Here is a 16,945-nt window from a genome sequence, read left to right on the forward strand (position 1 = left end):
CCTTTTTTGATGAATACTTTTTCAGTGTTTAACCCTTTATTTGCACATTCCTTAAATCTTATATTCATACTGCCTGGTTTAAAATTTGTATCAAAAGCTAGCCAACTTAACAGCTTTATTTTTTTCTCCATTTTAAATTTTTAACAGTTTTAAACCAAACCTCCAAGGTGAATTTGGCAATAGAATCCAGTTTATGTTCATTCTCCAAAAACATTTTCTTGTTTGCAATCATAGCTCTGACATGACGACATTTGTCAACTTTAATTAAAAAAAAAAAAAAAAAATGAAATCAAGTAAATAGACAAAACTGGTATTGCAGCAACCCATGTGGGTGCGTGGGTGGTTATGTTGTTTCCCGTGGTCTGGATGGGCCATGAAGGCAACACAGACTTGACAATAATAATAATAAATAACTAAATAAGCTGCTCACATTAGCGTGATGTGTTGTGGCTTGGTTACAGCCGACAGTAACTAGCATTAAATGGTTATACAGTGTTCCCTCGTTTTCCGCTGGGGTTAGGTTCCAAAAAATACCCGCAATAAATGAAATCCGCGAAGTAGTTAGTTTTATGTTTTACAACTCTTATAAATGTTTTAAGGCTCTAAAATCCCCGACCGCACAATTTATACACTTTTCTCATTGAGGCATTTACATGTTCTCACATTTCTCTCTTGTTCAAACATTGACAATGTTCAAACCTTCATAAATTTTATAAAATGGATATATTACTGTAAAAAAATATGCAAAATTGCACTTTAAAAAAAAATCCGCGATACAGCGAGACCGCGAAAAGTGAACCGCATTATAGCGAGGGTGTCATGGTTCGGTTCTCAGCCCTGTTGTGCTTTTGTTTTTTCAGTGCCTGTAACGAGGGGGGCGTTCCCCAGCGCCGCACCTGCAACATGTTTGCAATCAAGACTTTAAAAGGACTCCGACCAGCAACAGCCAGCTGTCGGATTATTATTTGCTCACCATTGTGTCCAAGTGTTCTCCGCGTTCTCCTGTTGGTAAAGTTTTTTGAATCTGCCGTCGTCCTTAGTTAAGTTGTATTCACGTGTGTGTTTCTGCGTCGCCTTTTGTTGATATTCCCGTGTTGATTGATTCCGTGTGCATTTCGAGTCGTCCTTGCCGGTTGCAAGTGTTTTGTGTTTTTCTAGTCCTTGCCTTTTGCAAGTGTTTTTTGTTACGTTAGTTCTCCTTGCCGTTTGCAAGCGTTTTTGGTTATGTTAGTTCTCCTTGCCGTTGCAAGCGTTTTTTGTTACATTCGCGTTCCTTGCCTTTTGCAAGTGTTTTGTGTTTTCCAATTCGTCCTTGCCTTTTGCAAGTGTTTTTTGTTACCTCCGTGTCCCTTGCCTGTGTGCAAGGGCACCGCTATAAATTTCGCTGTCTTGCCTGCGAGCAAGCTTTGTGCTATCGGTTTATCCAAAGAAATAAATCGAGACTGTTTTCCTCCTCTGAGCCTGCATTTCTGGGATCTGTTTTTCATCGACTCTGCTGAGTCGTTACAGAATAATCCGACCATGGATCCTGCAGACTCAGAGAAGGTGAGAAAGGCGTTGGCCAGCCAGGGGCAACGGGTCGGGCAAACCGAAACTGCATTAGCCGGTCTTCAGGAGGTGGTGGGCAGGCTTGCTCACCGGTGTGAGGAGTTGTTTGCTAGGCTCCTGCAGTTCAGTTCTCGCGAGGTGCCAAACCCGGAACTTCCGCGAACAGACACAGCCACGTCGGCACTCCCGGTTACACCTAGGGAACCCGTTTTGCCCCACCCGTCACGTTATGATGGACAGCCTGGAGGTTGCGGTCAGTTTCTGCATCAGTGTTCTCTTGTTTTCGACCAGCAACCGTATACCTATGCTCATGATCAGTCCAAAATAGCCTTTATTATGAGTCTCCTGTCTGGTCAAGCCGCTACGTGGGCGATGGTGGTGAGCAACTCTCGACCGGACCTTCGGTCCTCTTTCCCGAATTTTGTTTCTGAATTTCAACGTGTGTTTGACCATCCTGTCAAAGGGAGAGAGGCCGGAGGTCGGTTGTTAGATTTAGTTCAAGGGGAAAGGTCTGTCGCTGATTACTCAATCATGTTTCGTATTTTGGCCGCGGAGAGCGGATTTGAGGACTGTGCGTTGCATAGTATATTTCGTCGTGGGTTGAATACCTCACTCAAGGATGAACTGGCGGTCCGCGACGACACGAGTACTCTCGAAGGACTTATTGCTCTTACCATTTGTTTGGATAACCGTTTACGGGAACGACACCGAGAGCGTGCTTGTGAGCAGCATGTGCGGGCCGCCGACAGCCGCATGTCTGGACTCTTCATCCCCAAAGACGCGGAAGCGCGCTCACTTCCGAGCTCCCCAGCCGACATGGGGGAGTCCATGCCGACCCGAGGGGGACGCCTGCACCCCGAGGAGCGCCGTCGTCGGTGGCTCGTGGGAGCCTGCCTCTACTGCGGTCAACCAGGGCATCGGATGGCTTCATGCCCAGCGAGACCTCCACGCCGGACGCGACCGACTACCCGACTGGGAGGCCAAGCGACCGAGGCCGAGGGGACCGGAATGGACGCAAAGCAGGGTGAGCACAAACCGGGGGGATCCGAACCATGCCCACCAAATAGGTCGAACAGCAAAAATAAACGGCTAGAATTGGCGGGGGAGTTGTCAGGCTTCGGAGCGAACCTTAGGATTACCGCTCTTATTGATTCGGGTGCTGACGATAGCTTCGTGGATCCGTGTGTGGTAGAGGCGTTAGGAAGCCCGGTGGAACCCTTAGAGAAGGTTAAGGAGGTTTTTGACCTCGATGGGCGTCTTCTGGCGCAGGTTCGGCATACTACCGGTCCACTCATCCTGAGACTTTCAGGGAATCACGTTGAGAGAAGGAGTTTTTTCATTATGCCTTCCCGTTCGGCTCCCCTAGTGTTGGGCCTTCCATGGTTAAAAACTCATAATCCCGATATTGATTGGGAGAAACCTGCCCTAGAGAACTGGAGTCCCTTCTGCCATGCTCATTGTTTGAAGTCGGCAGAGGGGGCTACCACCGTACTTGTTAGCCCAGCTCCAGAATCTATTTGCCTCGATCATGTCCCGGAAGAATACCATGATTTAAGTAAAGTCTTCAGTAAAGACCGCGCACAGGCGTTGCCGCCCCATAGGCCGTATGACTGTGCTATAGAGCTGATCCCAAATGCACCCTTGCCGAGTTCACGCCTTTATCAGGTGTCCCAGCCTGAACAGGAAGCCCTTCGGGAATATATCTCAAGTTCGCTAGCAACCGGTCAGATCCGACCATCAAAATCACCTGTAGGGGCGGGGGTTTTTTTTATTGAGAAAAAGGATAAGACCCTCCGACCGTGTGTAGATTATCGAGGGCTGAACGACATCACGGTGAAAAATAAATACCCGCTTCCGCTATTAGATTCGGCTTTCGCTCCGTTGCAGTCCGCCCGAGTGTTTACTAAACTTGACCTGCGAAGTGCCTACCACCTGGTTCGGATACGGGAAGGGGATGAGTGGAAGACCGCCTTCAAGACTCCCCTCGGGCATTTCGAATACTGCGTGATGCCATTCGGCCTAACTAATGCCCCTGCAGTATTCCAATGTTTGATTAATGATGTCCTCAGGGATATGCTGAACGTCTTTTGTTTCGTCTATTTGGACGATATCTTAATATTTTCGCGCGAGTTGCATGAGCACCGGCAACATGTCCGTTTGGTTCTCCAGCGCCTCTTAGAGAACCGACTCTACGTTAAGGCTGAAAAGTGTGAGTTCCATTCTAGGTCTGTTCAATTCCTGGGCTTTATAATCGAGGGGGGGCAACTGAGAGCTGATCCGGTTAAGACTCAGGCCGTGGTTGATTGGCCGAGCCCCAAGACTCGAAAACAGCTGCAACGGTTTTTGGGCTTCGCCAATTTTTATCGCCGATTTATCAGGAATTATAGTTTACGGGCCGCACCTCTTACTAAATTGACTTCGAGTAAAATTCCTTTTAGGTGGACACCTAGCGCAGAAGGTGCGTTCAATGTACTCAAACAGTTGTTTGTAAACCCGCCGGTATTGACCCACCCTAACACAGAGTTTCCATTTGTGGTCGAGGTTGACGCGTCGGATTCAGGAGTGGGGGCGGTCCTGTCCCAGCGGTCGCCAGAAGACGGGAAGCTCCATCCCTGCGCCTTCTTCTCCAGACGACTGAGCTCCGCAGAGGCCAACTATGACGTCGGAAATCGGGAACTGCTGGCGATTGTCATGGCACTGCAGGAATGGAGACACTGGCTGGAGGGCGCCAAGGAACCCTTTAAGGTACTCACCGACCACAAGAACCTGGCATACCTCCGGACCGCCAAGAGACTGAACTCACGACAAGCACGTTGGGCCTTGCTCTTCACCCGGTTCAACTTCGTTGTGGCCTACCGCCAGGGGTCACGGAACCAAAAGTCAGACGCGTTGTCTCGGATGCATGACGCGGCTACTCCCGAGGCCGGGACGGAACCAGTCCTGCCTGAACATTGCTTTGTGGGCGCCTTGCGTTGGGAGGTCGAAAGAAGGGTCACAGAGGCTCTGGAGGGAGTAGCAATTCCTGGTGAATGTCCAGCCGAGAGACTATTCGTCCCTGACCCGTTGCGGGCAGAGGTTCTACAATGGGGTCATAACTCTAAAGTCGCCTGTCATCCAGGAATTAACAGAACCCTTGCCCTCATCAGCCAACGATTCTGGTGGCCCGACATGAGAAAAGACATTACGGATTACGTCAAGGCTTGCACCGCTTGTGCGTGCGGGAAATCCTCCCACCAGCCTCCTGTGGGCCTGCTTCGGCCACTACCCATTCCATCGCGGCCGTGGTCCCACATCTCCCTGGACTTCATCACTGGCCTCCCTAGGTCAAGAGGTAACACTGTGATTATGACCGTGGTAGACCGATTCTCCAAATTGACTCACTTCGTAGCTCTCTCCAAACTACCGTCGTCATGGGAGACAGCACAACTCCTCACCCGTCACGTGTTCAGGCTTCACGGAATACCGATGGACTTAGTATCAGACCGTGGGCCGCAGTTCATCTCCCAGGTCTGGAAAAAGTTTTGTAAACTGCTGGGAGCCACAGCCAGCTTATCGTCTGGGTATCACCCTCAGACTAACGGCCAGACGGAGAGGGCCAACCAGGACCTTGAAGCGGCCCTCCGATGTGTTTGCCTACACAACCCCGAATCCTGGTCCACGCACCTACCATGGATCGAGTACGCCACCAACACCCTGCCGTCATCGGCGACTGGACGCTCACCTTTTATGGCGGCCTATGGCTATCAGCCACCCCTGTTCCCGTCACAGGAAGGTCCCATTGAACTGCCCACGATTCAGCATCATCTTCGGCGGGCCCACAAGGTGTGGCGGGAAACCCGAGCGGCGTTGTCCCGCACGGCGGCCCGCAACAAAGAGATCGCGGATCGCCGGCGGCGTCCGGAACCCTCCTACCAGCTAGGAGACAAGGTCTGGCTCTCTTCCCGGGACATGCACCTTGCTGGGTGCTCCAAGAAGTTGGGTCCGCGTTACATTGGACCTTTCGAGATTCTCTCAATCATTAATCCTGTTACAGTGAAACTCAGACTACCGCCCTCGCTCAAGGTACATCCGGTGTTCCACGTCTCCCTCCTCAAGCCAGAGACCCCCAGCCCTCTGCATCCTCCTGCGCCAGCTCCGCCTCCTCCCCGCTTGGTCGACGGGGATCCTGTCTACACGGTCAAAGAAATCTTGGACTCAAGGCGCAGGGGCCGGGGCTTCCAGTACCTGGTGGACTGGGAGGGCTACGGACCTGAGGAGCGCCAATGGATCCCCCGCTCCTGGATCCTGGACCCGTCATTGCTCGAGACCTTCCATACTGCACACCCAAATAAACCAGGTGGTCCGCCAAGGGGCGTCCGTTAAGGGGGGGGTACTGTCATGGTTCGGTTCTCAGCCCTGTTGTGCTTTTGTTTTTTCAGTGCCTGTAACGAGGGGGGCGTTCCCCAGCGCCGCACCTGCAACATGTTTGCAATCAAGACTTTAAAAGGACTCCGACCAGCAACAGCCAGCTGTCGGATTATTATTTGCTCACCATTGTGTCCAAGTGTTCTCCGCGTTCTCCTGTTGGTAAAGTTTTTTGAATCTGCCGTCGTCCTTAGTTAAGTTGTATTCACGTGTGTGTTTCTGCGTCGCCTTTTGTTGATAGTCCCGTGTTGATTGATTCCGTGTGCATTTCGAGTCGTCCTTGCCGGTTGCAAGTGTTTTGTGTTTTTCTAGTCCTTGCCTTTTGCAAGTGTTTTTTGTTACGTTAGTTCTCCTTGCCGTTTGCAAGCGTTTTTGGTTATGTTAGTTCTCCTTGCCGTTGCAAGCGTTTTTTGTTACATTCGCGTTCCTTGCCTTTTGCAAGTGTTTTGTGTTTTCCAATTCGTCCTTGCCTTTTGCAAGTGTTTTTTGTTACCTCCGTGTCCCTTGCCTGTGTGCAAGGGCACCGCTGTAAATTTCGCTGTCTTGCCTGCGAGCAAGCTTTGTGCTATCGGTTTATCCAAAGAAATAAATCGAGACTGTTTTCCTCCTCTGAGCCTGCATTTCTGGGATCTGTTTTTCATCGACTCTGCTGAGTCGTTACAGAGGGAAGACTGCACTGCTTGGCTTGATCATTTCACAAATGCTACAGTATTAATGCTTTGACTGTACTGGGCATAGGAGAGATTTCTCTGAAATTTTAAAAGTTAAAAATAAAATAACATGATACGCATCCTTGAAAACCGCCACCCCAAACTTCGGTGAGACTTACGTGTAGTGTTAGTCCATTCCTGTCAATCAAGCTGTGGCCACTTCGGAGGATGCAACGTAGCTCCAAATGTGTTATTAACTTGCAAAAAAACGGGTCAGTTACAAAAAACGGCTGCTTGTCTAGCGCTATGAACGCCATAACTTTGGCGTTAATGGCTTTAGATTTGTTGTTGCTGCTTGTTAGCTTAGCGTCGATAGCCTAGCAACATTAGCTGCTGCAGCTGTGCCTCATTCACGTTCGGAATGACATGATGACGGATTTTAAGGTGAGCAAAAGCCTTCTTTCCCTCTCTTAGAATCCTTATTGAAAATATTTTGATCTTCTGCCATGGAGAAAAACTACCACACGTGAGGAGGACATGTTGATTGCTACGTGCTAGTGTGGGGTGGGCCAAGCTTCAGTTATGCGTTTTTTTGTTTTGTTTTGTTTTTTTGAGACGAGAGGCGTGATAGATAATTTGGACTTATTTTACTACATTAGCCCTCATTTGGATGTCCTGAAAAAGTAAATACGAAACGTCCAAAAGACGTAAATACGGAACGTCCAGAAGACGTTGAAAAACGACGTCATCTGGCATCACAGTCTGCACCTTCAGCGGACCGAGATTGGACGTACAAGAATTACCTTAAAAAGACGTCCTTTCAACGTGTCTTTGCGCAGTGAGATGATGTAATCAGCGTGACGTGGTCTATACATGACGTAAGCAGAGTGACTCGGTCTCAGGCGCTAGCCATTTTGGTGCCCTAAGCATAAATGTTTTGTGGTGCCCCCCCAACACTCCGTCCGCACACCCCATCACCCCTCCCCTGGTAGAAATGAACAATATCTGAGTATTTGTTAGTTTTGCTTTATTAAACAAAATAACTTGTAAGTAGGGCTGGGTTTGAAATATCGATATATCGCTATCATATCGATACACCTTTTCATATCCCAATATCGATACATAAATGTCATGGTTCAGATCTCAGCCCTGTTGTGTTTTGTTATTTCAGTGCCAGTGACGAGGGGGGCGTTCCCCAACGCCGCACCTGCAACTCATCGGTAATCAGGACTTTAAAAGGACTCCGAGGAGCAACAGGCAGATGTCGGATTATTACTTGCTCACCATCGTGTCCAAGTGTTCTCTGCGTACTCCTTTTGGTAAATTCTGATCTGCTATCGTCCTTGTTTTGGTTCTGTCACTTACGCGTGAGTTGCCGCGGCGCTTTTTGTTGTTTAACCTTGTTCTGATTAATTCCGTGTTATAGTTCGTGTAGTCCTTGCCTTTTGCAAGCGTTTTGTGTATTCTATCCGGGTCCTTGCCTTTTGCAAGTGTTTTTCGTTACGTTTGTGCTCCTTGCCTTTTGCAAGTGTTTTTAGTTACATTTGTGCTCCTTGCCTTTTGCAAGTGTTTTCCGTTACGTTAGTACTCCTTGCCTTTTGCAAGTGTTTTTTGTTACTGAAATATTCTTGCCTGCGAGCAAGCGTTGTTGGTTCGGATTGTAAATAAATCGAAATTGTATTTTCATCCTCTGAGTCTGCGCTTCTGGGATCCACTTTTTTTATCGACAGAGTCGATACCTAACAGAATAATCCGACCATGGATCCTGCGGACTCAGAGAAGGTGAGAAGGGCATTGGCCAGCCAGGGGCAACGGGTCGGGCAAACCGAAAGCACATTGGCCGGACTCCAAGAGGTGGTGGGCAGGCTTGCTCACCGGTGTGAGGAGATGTTTGCGAGGATCGAGCAGCTCGGTTCCCGCGGGGTGCCAAACCCGGAACTCCCGCGAACGGACACAGCCGCGTCCGCATTCCCGGTTACACCGAGGGAACCTGTTTTGCCCCACCCGTCGCGTTACGATGGACAGCCTGGAGGTTGCGGTCAGTTTTTGCACCAATGTTCCCTTATTTTCGACCAGCAACCTTATACATATGCTCTTGATCAGTCCAAAGTAGCTTTTATTAAGAGTCTCCTGTCTGGCCAAGCCGCTACGTGGGCGATGGTGGTGAACAACTCGCGACCGGACCTTCGGTCCTCTTTCCCGAATTTTGTTTTAGAATTTAAAAGTGTGTTTGATCATCCAGTTAAAGGGAGAGAGGCCGGAGGTCGGTTATTAGACTTTGTTCAAGGGGAAAAATCTGTCGCAGATTATTCGATTATGTTCCGTATTTTGGCCGCGGAGAGCGGATTTGATGACTGTGCGTTGCGTAGTATATTTCGTCGAGGACTGAATACCTCACCCAAGGATGAACTGGCGGTCCGTGACGACACGAACACTCTCGAGGAACTTATTGCGCTCACCATCCGTTTGGACAATCGTTTACGGGAACGGCACCGAGAGCGTGCTTGTGAGCAGCATGTGTCGGCCGCCAACAACCGCACGTACGGACTCTCTCTCCACGAAGACGCGGAAGCGCGCTCCTTTCCGGGCTCCCCAGCCGACATGGGGGAGCCCATGCAGATCGGAGGTGGACGCCTGCACCCCGAGGAGCGCCGTCGTCGGTGGCTCGTTGGAGCCTGCCTCTACTGCGGTCAACCAGGGCATCGGGTGGCTTCATGCCCAGCGAGACCTCCACGCCGGACGCGACCGACAACCCGACTGGGAGGCCGAGCGACCGAGACCGAGGGGGCCGGAACGGACGCAAATCAGGGTGAGCACAAATCGGGGGGACCCGAACCATGCACATCGATAAGGTCTAACCGAAAAAACAAACGGCTAGAATTGTCGGGGGAGTTGTCAGGTTTCGGAAAGAACCATAAGATTACAGCTCTTATTGATTCGGGTGCTGACGATTGCTTTGTTGATCCTTGTGTAGTAGAGGCATTAGGAAGCCCGGTGGAACCCTTAGAAAAAACTAAAGAGGTTTTCGACCTCAATGGGCGCCTTCTGGCGGAGGTAAGACATACTACCGGTCCACTCGTCTTGAGGCTTTCGGGGAATCACGTGGAGAGAAGGAGTTTTTTCATTATGCCTTCCCGTGCTGCTCCCCTAGTGTTGGGGCTCCCTTGGTTAAAGACTCACAATCCCGACATTGATTGGGATAAGCCTGCCCTAGAGAACTGGAGTCCCTTCTGTCATGCTCACTGTTTGAAATCGGCAGAGGGGGCAACCACCTTACTAGTTAGCCCAACTCCAGAGTCTATTTGTCTTGATCATGTCCCAGAAGAATACCATGATTTAAGTTTTTAGTAAAGATCGCGCACAGGCGTTGCCGCCCCATAGGCCATATGATTGTACTATTGAGCTGATCCCAAATGCACCGTTGCCGAATTCACGCCTTTATCAGGTGTCCCAACCTGAACAGGAAGCCCTTCGGGAGTACATCTCTAATTCGCTAGCAACCGGTCAAATCCGTCCTTCAAAGTCACCAGTAGGGGCAGGTTTTTTTTTTTTTATTGACAAGAAGGATAAGACCCTCCGTCCTTGTGTAGATTATCGAGGTCTAAACGATATCACGGTGAAAAATAAATACCCGCTCCCCTTGTTGGATTCGGCATTCGCTCCGTTGCAGTCCGCCAGAATTTTTACTAAGCTTGACCTGCGAAGTGCCTACCACCTGGTTCGGATACGGGAAGGTGATGAATGGAAGACCGCCTTCAAGACTCCCCTCGGGCACTTTGAATACTGTGTGATGCCTTTCGGCCTGACTAATGCCCCTGCGGTATTTCAGTGTTTGATTAATGATGTCCTCAGGGACATGCTGAACGTCTTTTGTTTTGTCTATTTGGACGATATTTTAATATTTTCGCGCGATCTGCATGAACACCGGCAACATGTCCGTTTGGATCTCCAGCGCCTCTTAGAGAACCGACTCTACGTTAAGGCAGAAAAGTGTGAATTCCATTCCTAGTCTGTTCAGTTCCTTGGCTTTATAATCGAGGGGGGGGCAACTGCGAGCTGATCCGGTTAAAACCCCAAGACTCGGAAACAGCTGCAACGGGTTTTGGGCATCGCCAATTTTTATCGCCGTTTCATTAGGAACTATAGTTTACGTGCAGCACCACTTACTAAATTGACATCTAGTAAAATTCCATTTCGGTGGACACCTGGCGCAGAAGGTGCATTTACTGAACTAAAACAGTTGTTTATTAGCCCGCCAGTGTTGACCCACTCTAATACAGAGTTTCCTTTTGTGGTCGAGGTTGACGCGTCGGATTCAGGAGTGGGGGCGGTCCTGTCCCAGCAGTCACCAGAAGACAGGAAGCTCCACCCCTGCGCCTTCTTCTCCAGGCAACTGAGCCCCGCGGAGGCCAACTATGACGTCGGGAATCGGGAGCTGTTGGCGATCGTCCTGGCACTGCAAGAATGGAGACACTGGCTGGAGGGCGCCAAGGAGCCATTCGAAGTGCTTACCGATCACAAGAACCTGGCATATCTCCGTGCAGCCAAGAGACTGAACTCACGGCAGGCACGTTGGGCCTTGCTCTTCACCCGGTTCAACTTCGTCGTGGCCTACCGCCAGGGGTCCCGGAACCAGAAGTCGGATGCGTTGTCCCGAATTCATGATGCGGCTACCACCGAGGCAGGGACGGAACCAGTCCTGCCTGAACGTTGTTTTGTGGGCGCATTGCGATGGGAGGTGGAAAGGAGGGTCACGGAGGCTCTGGAGTGCATCACAATTCCTAGTGAATGCCCAGCCGAAAGATTGTTCGTCCCTGATCCGTTGCGGGCAGAGGTCCTACAGTGGGGTCATGACTCAAGAGTCGCATGCCATCCGGGAATCAACAGAACCCTTGCCCTCATCAGCCAACGATTCTGGTGGCCAGACATGAGGAAAGACATTGCGGATTTCGTCAAGGCTTGCACCGCTTGTGCGTGCGGAAAATCATCCCACCAGCCTCCTGTGGGCCTGCTTCGGCCACTACCCATCCCATCGCGGCCTTGGTCACATATTTCCCTGGACTTCATCACCGGCCTCCCCAGGTCGAGAGGTAACACAGTGATTATGACCGTGGTAGACCGTTTCTCCAAACTGACACACTTTGTAGCTCTCTCCAAACTGCCGCCATCCTGGGAGACAGCATAACTCCTCACACGACACGTGTTCAGGCTTCACGGACTACCGGTGGACTTGGTGTCAGACCGTGGGCCGCAGTTCATCTCCCAGGTCTGGAAGAAATTTTGTAAACTGCTGGGAGCCACAGCCAGCCTGTCGTCAGGGTATCACCCACAGACTAACGGCCAGACTGAGAGGGCCAACCAGGACCTTGAAGCAGCCCTTCGATGTGTTTGCCTACACAACCCCACATCCTGGTCTACGCACCTGCCTTGGGTCGAGTACGCCACCAACACCCTGCCGTCATCGGCGACTGGGCGCTCACCTTTTATGTCGGCATATGGTTATCAACCACCCCTGTTCCCGTCACAGGAGGGCCCCATTGAACTGCCTACAATTCAGCAGCACCTACGGCGGGCCCACAAAGTATGGCGGGAAACCAGAGCGGCGTTGTCCCGCACGGCGGCCCACAACAAGGAAATAGCAGATCACCGGCGGCGACCGGAACCCACCTACCGACCGGGGGACAAGGTCTGGCTCTCTTCCCGGGACATGCACCTTGCTGGGTGCTCCAAGAAGTTGGGTCCGCGTCATATCGGACCTTTCGAGATTATATCAATCATCAATCCTGTCACGGTAAAGCTCCGACTGCCGCCCTCGGTCAAGGTGCATCCGGTGTTCCACGTCTCCCTCCTCAAGCCAGAGACCCCCAGCCCTCTGAATCCTCCTGCACCAGCTCCGCCTCCTCCCCGTTTGGTCGATGGGGAGCCTGTCTACAAGGTCAAGGAAATTGTGGACTCGAGGCGCAGGGGCCGGGGCTTCCAGTATCTGGTCGACTGGGAGGGCTACGTACCTGAAGAGCGTCAGTGGGTCCCCCGCTCCTGGATCCTGGACCCGTCCTTGTTGCGCACCTTTCATGCGGCACATCCGACTAAACCAGGTGGTCCGCCAAGGGGCGTCCATTAAGGGGGGGGTACTGTCATGGTTCAGATCTCAGCCCTGTTGTGTTTTGTTATTTCAGTGCCAGTGACAAGGGGGGCGTTCCCCAACGCCGCACCTGCCACTCATCGGTAATCAGGACTTTAAAAGGACTCCGAGGAGCAACAGGCAGATGTCGGATTATTACTTGCTCACCATCGTGTCCAAGTGTTCTCTGCGTACTCCTTTTGGTAAATTCTGATCTGCTATCGTCCTTGTTTTGGTTCTGTCACTTACACGTGAGTTGCCGCGGCGCTTTTTGTTGTTTAACCTTGTTCTGATTCATTCCGTGTTATAGTTCGTGTAGTCCTTGCCTTTTGCAAGCGTTTTGTGTATTCTATCCGGGTCCTTGCCTTTTGCAAGTGTTTTTTGTTACGTTTGTACTCCTTGCCTTTTGCAAGTGTTTTTTGTTACTGAAATATTCTTGCCTGCGAGCAAGCGTTGTTGGTTCGGATTGTAAATAAATCGAAATTGTATTTTCCTCCTCTGAGTCTGCGCTTCTGGGATCCACTTTTTTTTTATCGACACAGTCGATACCTAACAATAAAACCATGTATCAATATATCGACCCCCCCCCCCCCCATTTTTGTGCTGTGGTTGTAATTTATTTAAATTATTATTTATTCTTTTTATAAGGCCATGTTAATTGAAACAGATTAATGTAACTGCAATGGATTCAATTCCTAATGTAAATATTCATATTCTTAATAATGCATTAAATTAGAGCAAGAAGTTTCTACTCTTTGCAGCATTGGTACTTTTGACTGTCTAAAATATGTGCTGCATGAATTTCTCAACTGAATCGAAAATCGTTGTGAATCATGAATTGAATCGGGCCCTTGTGAATCGAATTAAATCGATTCTGGAAATCTGAATCGATACCCAGCCCTACTTCTAAGTGTCAATATTGAGTTTTTAAAAAGGTTCACAAAAATAAGTGATAAATAATAAGTCTTTATAAAACTAACAATGACACCAAATACTCAAATAAATAAAGCTAAATGAATTAAAATAAAACTCAATGCCACTACTATTAACAAATAAACATCTGGAAATAAACAAAGTGCAAGCAAGTTAGTAGAGGCCCTACAGAGGCACATGTCTACATTTCTGGGCTGCAAAATCGGCTATCAGGTCATCATATGACAGCTTTTGTGCAATTTCCGCATTTATGTTAGGGTATGAAATGCTCCTTGAACATATTGAAGCATTGATCCTGTATTCAGAAATACAAGACAATATTCAGGGATTCTACAATGAAATATGGTTTTGAACCAACCATGGTACAAACATTTTCTAAATTGATTAGGATTATGGTATTGTGCAGGCCTATATTTAAAACACAGGTACATGAACATTTTAATAATCTACCTTTTTAGAGAAGGACTGATAGGGCACTATGTAAAAATTCTGGACATAATGTTAAAACTATGAATATGAAATGAGGAAATCTACTTAGCCTTAACATGATTATTATTATTATTATTTTCAAATTACACTTTTACCAGTACATGCCGCTCTTGGCCGTTCCATATGAAACAATATTGTCTCGTCACATTCCATTTAACATACCGTATAATGAACGTGCTGGTCACAACCATTCCACTGCGGCGGTTTGGAGTGTTTTTTGTTTTTTTTGCTAACTGTGGTCATGTAAACGTAGCTGCTACAAAATAAACAAATTTTCATTGTCATACCTGCAAGTGACGCGCGAGCATCATCTCATTGTTTTTTCTTTTCCGCCCCCAATTCTTGATGCCTTTTTGATGACATGTCCAGATATCCAAGAATAAACTTCTGCCAAATTTGCGATTGAAGCATAAAGTATACCCCACCCCCCTCCCCCTTTCCCTAGTAGTTTGTTTCGTTGGAGCAAAAGTGCACCACGCAGCCCTCCCCCTTTCCCTAATAGGAACAAACTACTAGGGGAGGGGGCGCACCAACGTAGACCAGCGATACCGCTCGTCGAGTAAATAATGCTACGTTATTTTTTGTATTTATTAACATGCTTTACAAGCTTTTATTTTAAATATTAGACACTGATATTATAATTACTAATATGATTATTTTTACGGGCTTGATTTGTTTTTTGGTGCCCCCTTAGGCAGTTGATGCCCTACGCGCAGTGCGTGGTAAGCGTATGCGGAGCGCCGTGTCTGCTTGGTCTATTGTGCTCAGTTGCAAACAGTGTACAGACTTTAAGAAATATATCGGACCTTTTTATCGGCTAAAATATACTTATCGGGCCAATCAAAAATGACGTCATATTTTCCCATATCGGTCGATGTTGTATCGGTCCAATAAATATCGTGCATCCCTAGTGACGATGGTGGAAATTGTTCTATAGATATATGTGAACTTGTGTTTCATTGAACCCTGACTGTGGATGGTATGATAAAGAAAGACGACTGAGGTGTCGTGACAGGAACATTTACGGCTCCGCCTCTGAAATCAGCTGAACGTAGCCGTAGGAATGAATGTGGGCCTTTCGTATGGGGTAGATGCCACGGATTTCCGACTTCCAGGTTTCACACCTCAGCATCGTTTCCGGCCCCTGCTCGGCTCGGTTGTTCTTCTGGCTCGGTTGTTCTTCTGGCTCGGTTGTTCTTCTTGCGATGGAACGAGAAACAGATTTTCACACATAAGGTCCCACTGAGCCATGGGCGTCTATTAGACGTCTAGTCTAAGTTTTAGACCGAAATTAGCCCGGCTATAATTGGTCTTAGCCCAAATCTAGACGATACAATTAATCAAGTGAATATTAACTATTAAACTTAAAAAATAATTGTAGGTTGTATAAATGATGGAAAATGTTGAATTACTGCAATTTAAACAGTAATTGATCAATGTGTAGTTCATATTTAGACTTGATTTAGACGTCTAAATGAGGTTCTCATTTCAAATCTATTTAGTAGGGGTGTCACGATTCGCCAACTCCACGATTCGATTTAAATTTCGATTTTGGGGTCACGATTCGATTTTTTTTTCGATTTTTTTTTTTTTTTTTTTTTTCCGCTCCCCCACTTTATAACACAGAGGCATATGCTTCTGTAGGCTAAGGCTAGTCTATGATCATTGGTTCTATTCATTGTACAGTAAATCTTATTTCAAAAGATCGGCTACATATAGGTGATGCAATTTCCATATTATTTTTGTGTAAATTTATGTAATATATGATAATTGACATTAGGCAGGAATGATCAAATTCAAAGAATTTATTTACAATATAAAGTTAACCGTCTTGTTCTTACTGAAGTGTAAAATAAAAAATAAAAAAACAAAAACAAAAAGTCACAGTGGGTGCCTGCCATCTATTGACTGTTTTTGGTTACAACAGTGTGCTGTGCATTCCTCTTAAAATAATGTGCAATGTGCAACAACAACAAAAAATATATTGTATCCAAAGTCATGGAACAAATACAGCCTGAACAAACTATATCCCAACATTTACAGTTGCTGGGCATACTGTAGCGTGGTTCAAGTACACTAATTAAATGTTTGAATCCAGCGTTTTCCAAGGCTGCAGGTCTGCTGCTATAAATAGACCTATGGATCTGGCGTTTCGCGCGAGCTGAAGTGTGTGGAAGTTTCACTGTAAATGAGGATGAAATAGTTGGTTGGACCGTTGTTTTCCCACTTCTAGTTGAATTTGATAAATCTAAATCTTTGTGATGCCTGCGTAAATGTCCCGTCATGTTTGTCGTGTTTCCCGTTGTTACGGCTGGCGGCTTGGGCCCGCCGCCGGCTCCGCTCCCCTAGTATGTATGTGTGTGTTTGTGTCGGCTGGTGCCCGTATAATGGTACTTCAGTTTGAATGCGCCAGCGCGACACTCTGATTGGAGGACTGTGCCAGCGCGACACTCCGATTGGACGACTGTGCCAGCGCGACACTCCGATTGGACGACTGTGCCAGCGCGACGCTATTGTGTATCCGTGTATTATACCCCTATTGGTTATTGTTGTTTCTCCTCCGTTCTGTCAGTGGGGCATCGAATCGTGTGTCCTCTCTTCTATTTCGATGCTCGAAATCGTGACGTAATTTCGATCGATTTCGATAAAAAATCGAAATCGTGACACCCTTACTATTTAGACCAAATCCGGACGATTACGGAGGTTTATATTTAGACCAGATTTCGACGTCTAAATCAAGATCTCATATCAACCTCTCTTTATACCACGTCTTGACAATGTAATTAAATACCTTATAATG

At 48.0% G+C, this 16,945-nt stretch overlaps 1 protein-coding gene across 1 annotated transcript; it reads left to right on the forward strand.

The window, feature by feature from the left end:
• Nucleotides 1-1,469: 1,469 nt before the first annotated feature.
• On the forward strand, nt 1,470-12,787 carry LOC144005381 (uncharacterized). Its single transcript, XM_077503506.1, has 8 exons — nt 1,470-4,293; nt 4,411-5,884; nt 7,774-7,822; nt 8,972-9,411; nt 9,577-9,656; nt 10,948-11,715; nt 11,857-12,678; nt 12,779-12,787. The coding sequence occupies exons 1-8, from the start codon at nt 1,522-1,524 to the stop codon at nt 12,785-12,787; spliced, it is 6,414 nt and encodes a 2,137-aa protein (XP_077359632.1). The 5' UTR covers nt 1,470-1,521.
• Nucleotides 12,788-16,945: the final 4,158 nt, after the last annotated feature.

The sequence above is a fragment of the Festucalex cinctus genome, chromosome 17 (assembly GCF_051991245.1).
Source record: "Festucalex cinctus isolate MCC-2025b chromosome 17, RoL_Fcin_1.0, whole genome shotgun sequence".
NCBI lineage: Eukaryota > Metazoa > Chordata > Actinopteri > Syngnathiformes > Syngnathidae > Festucalex > Festucalex cinctus.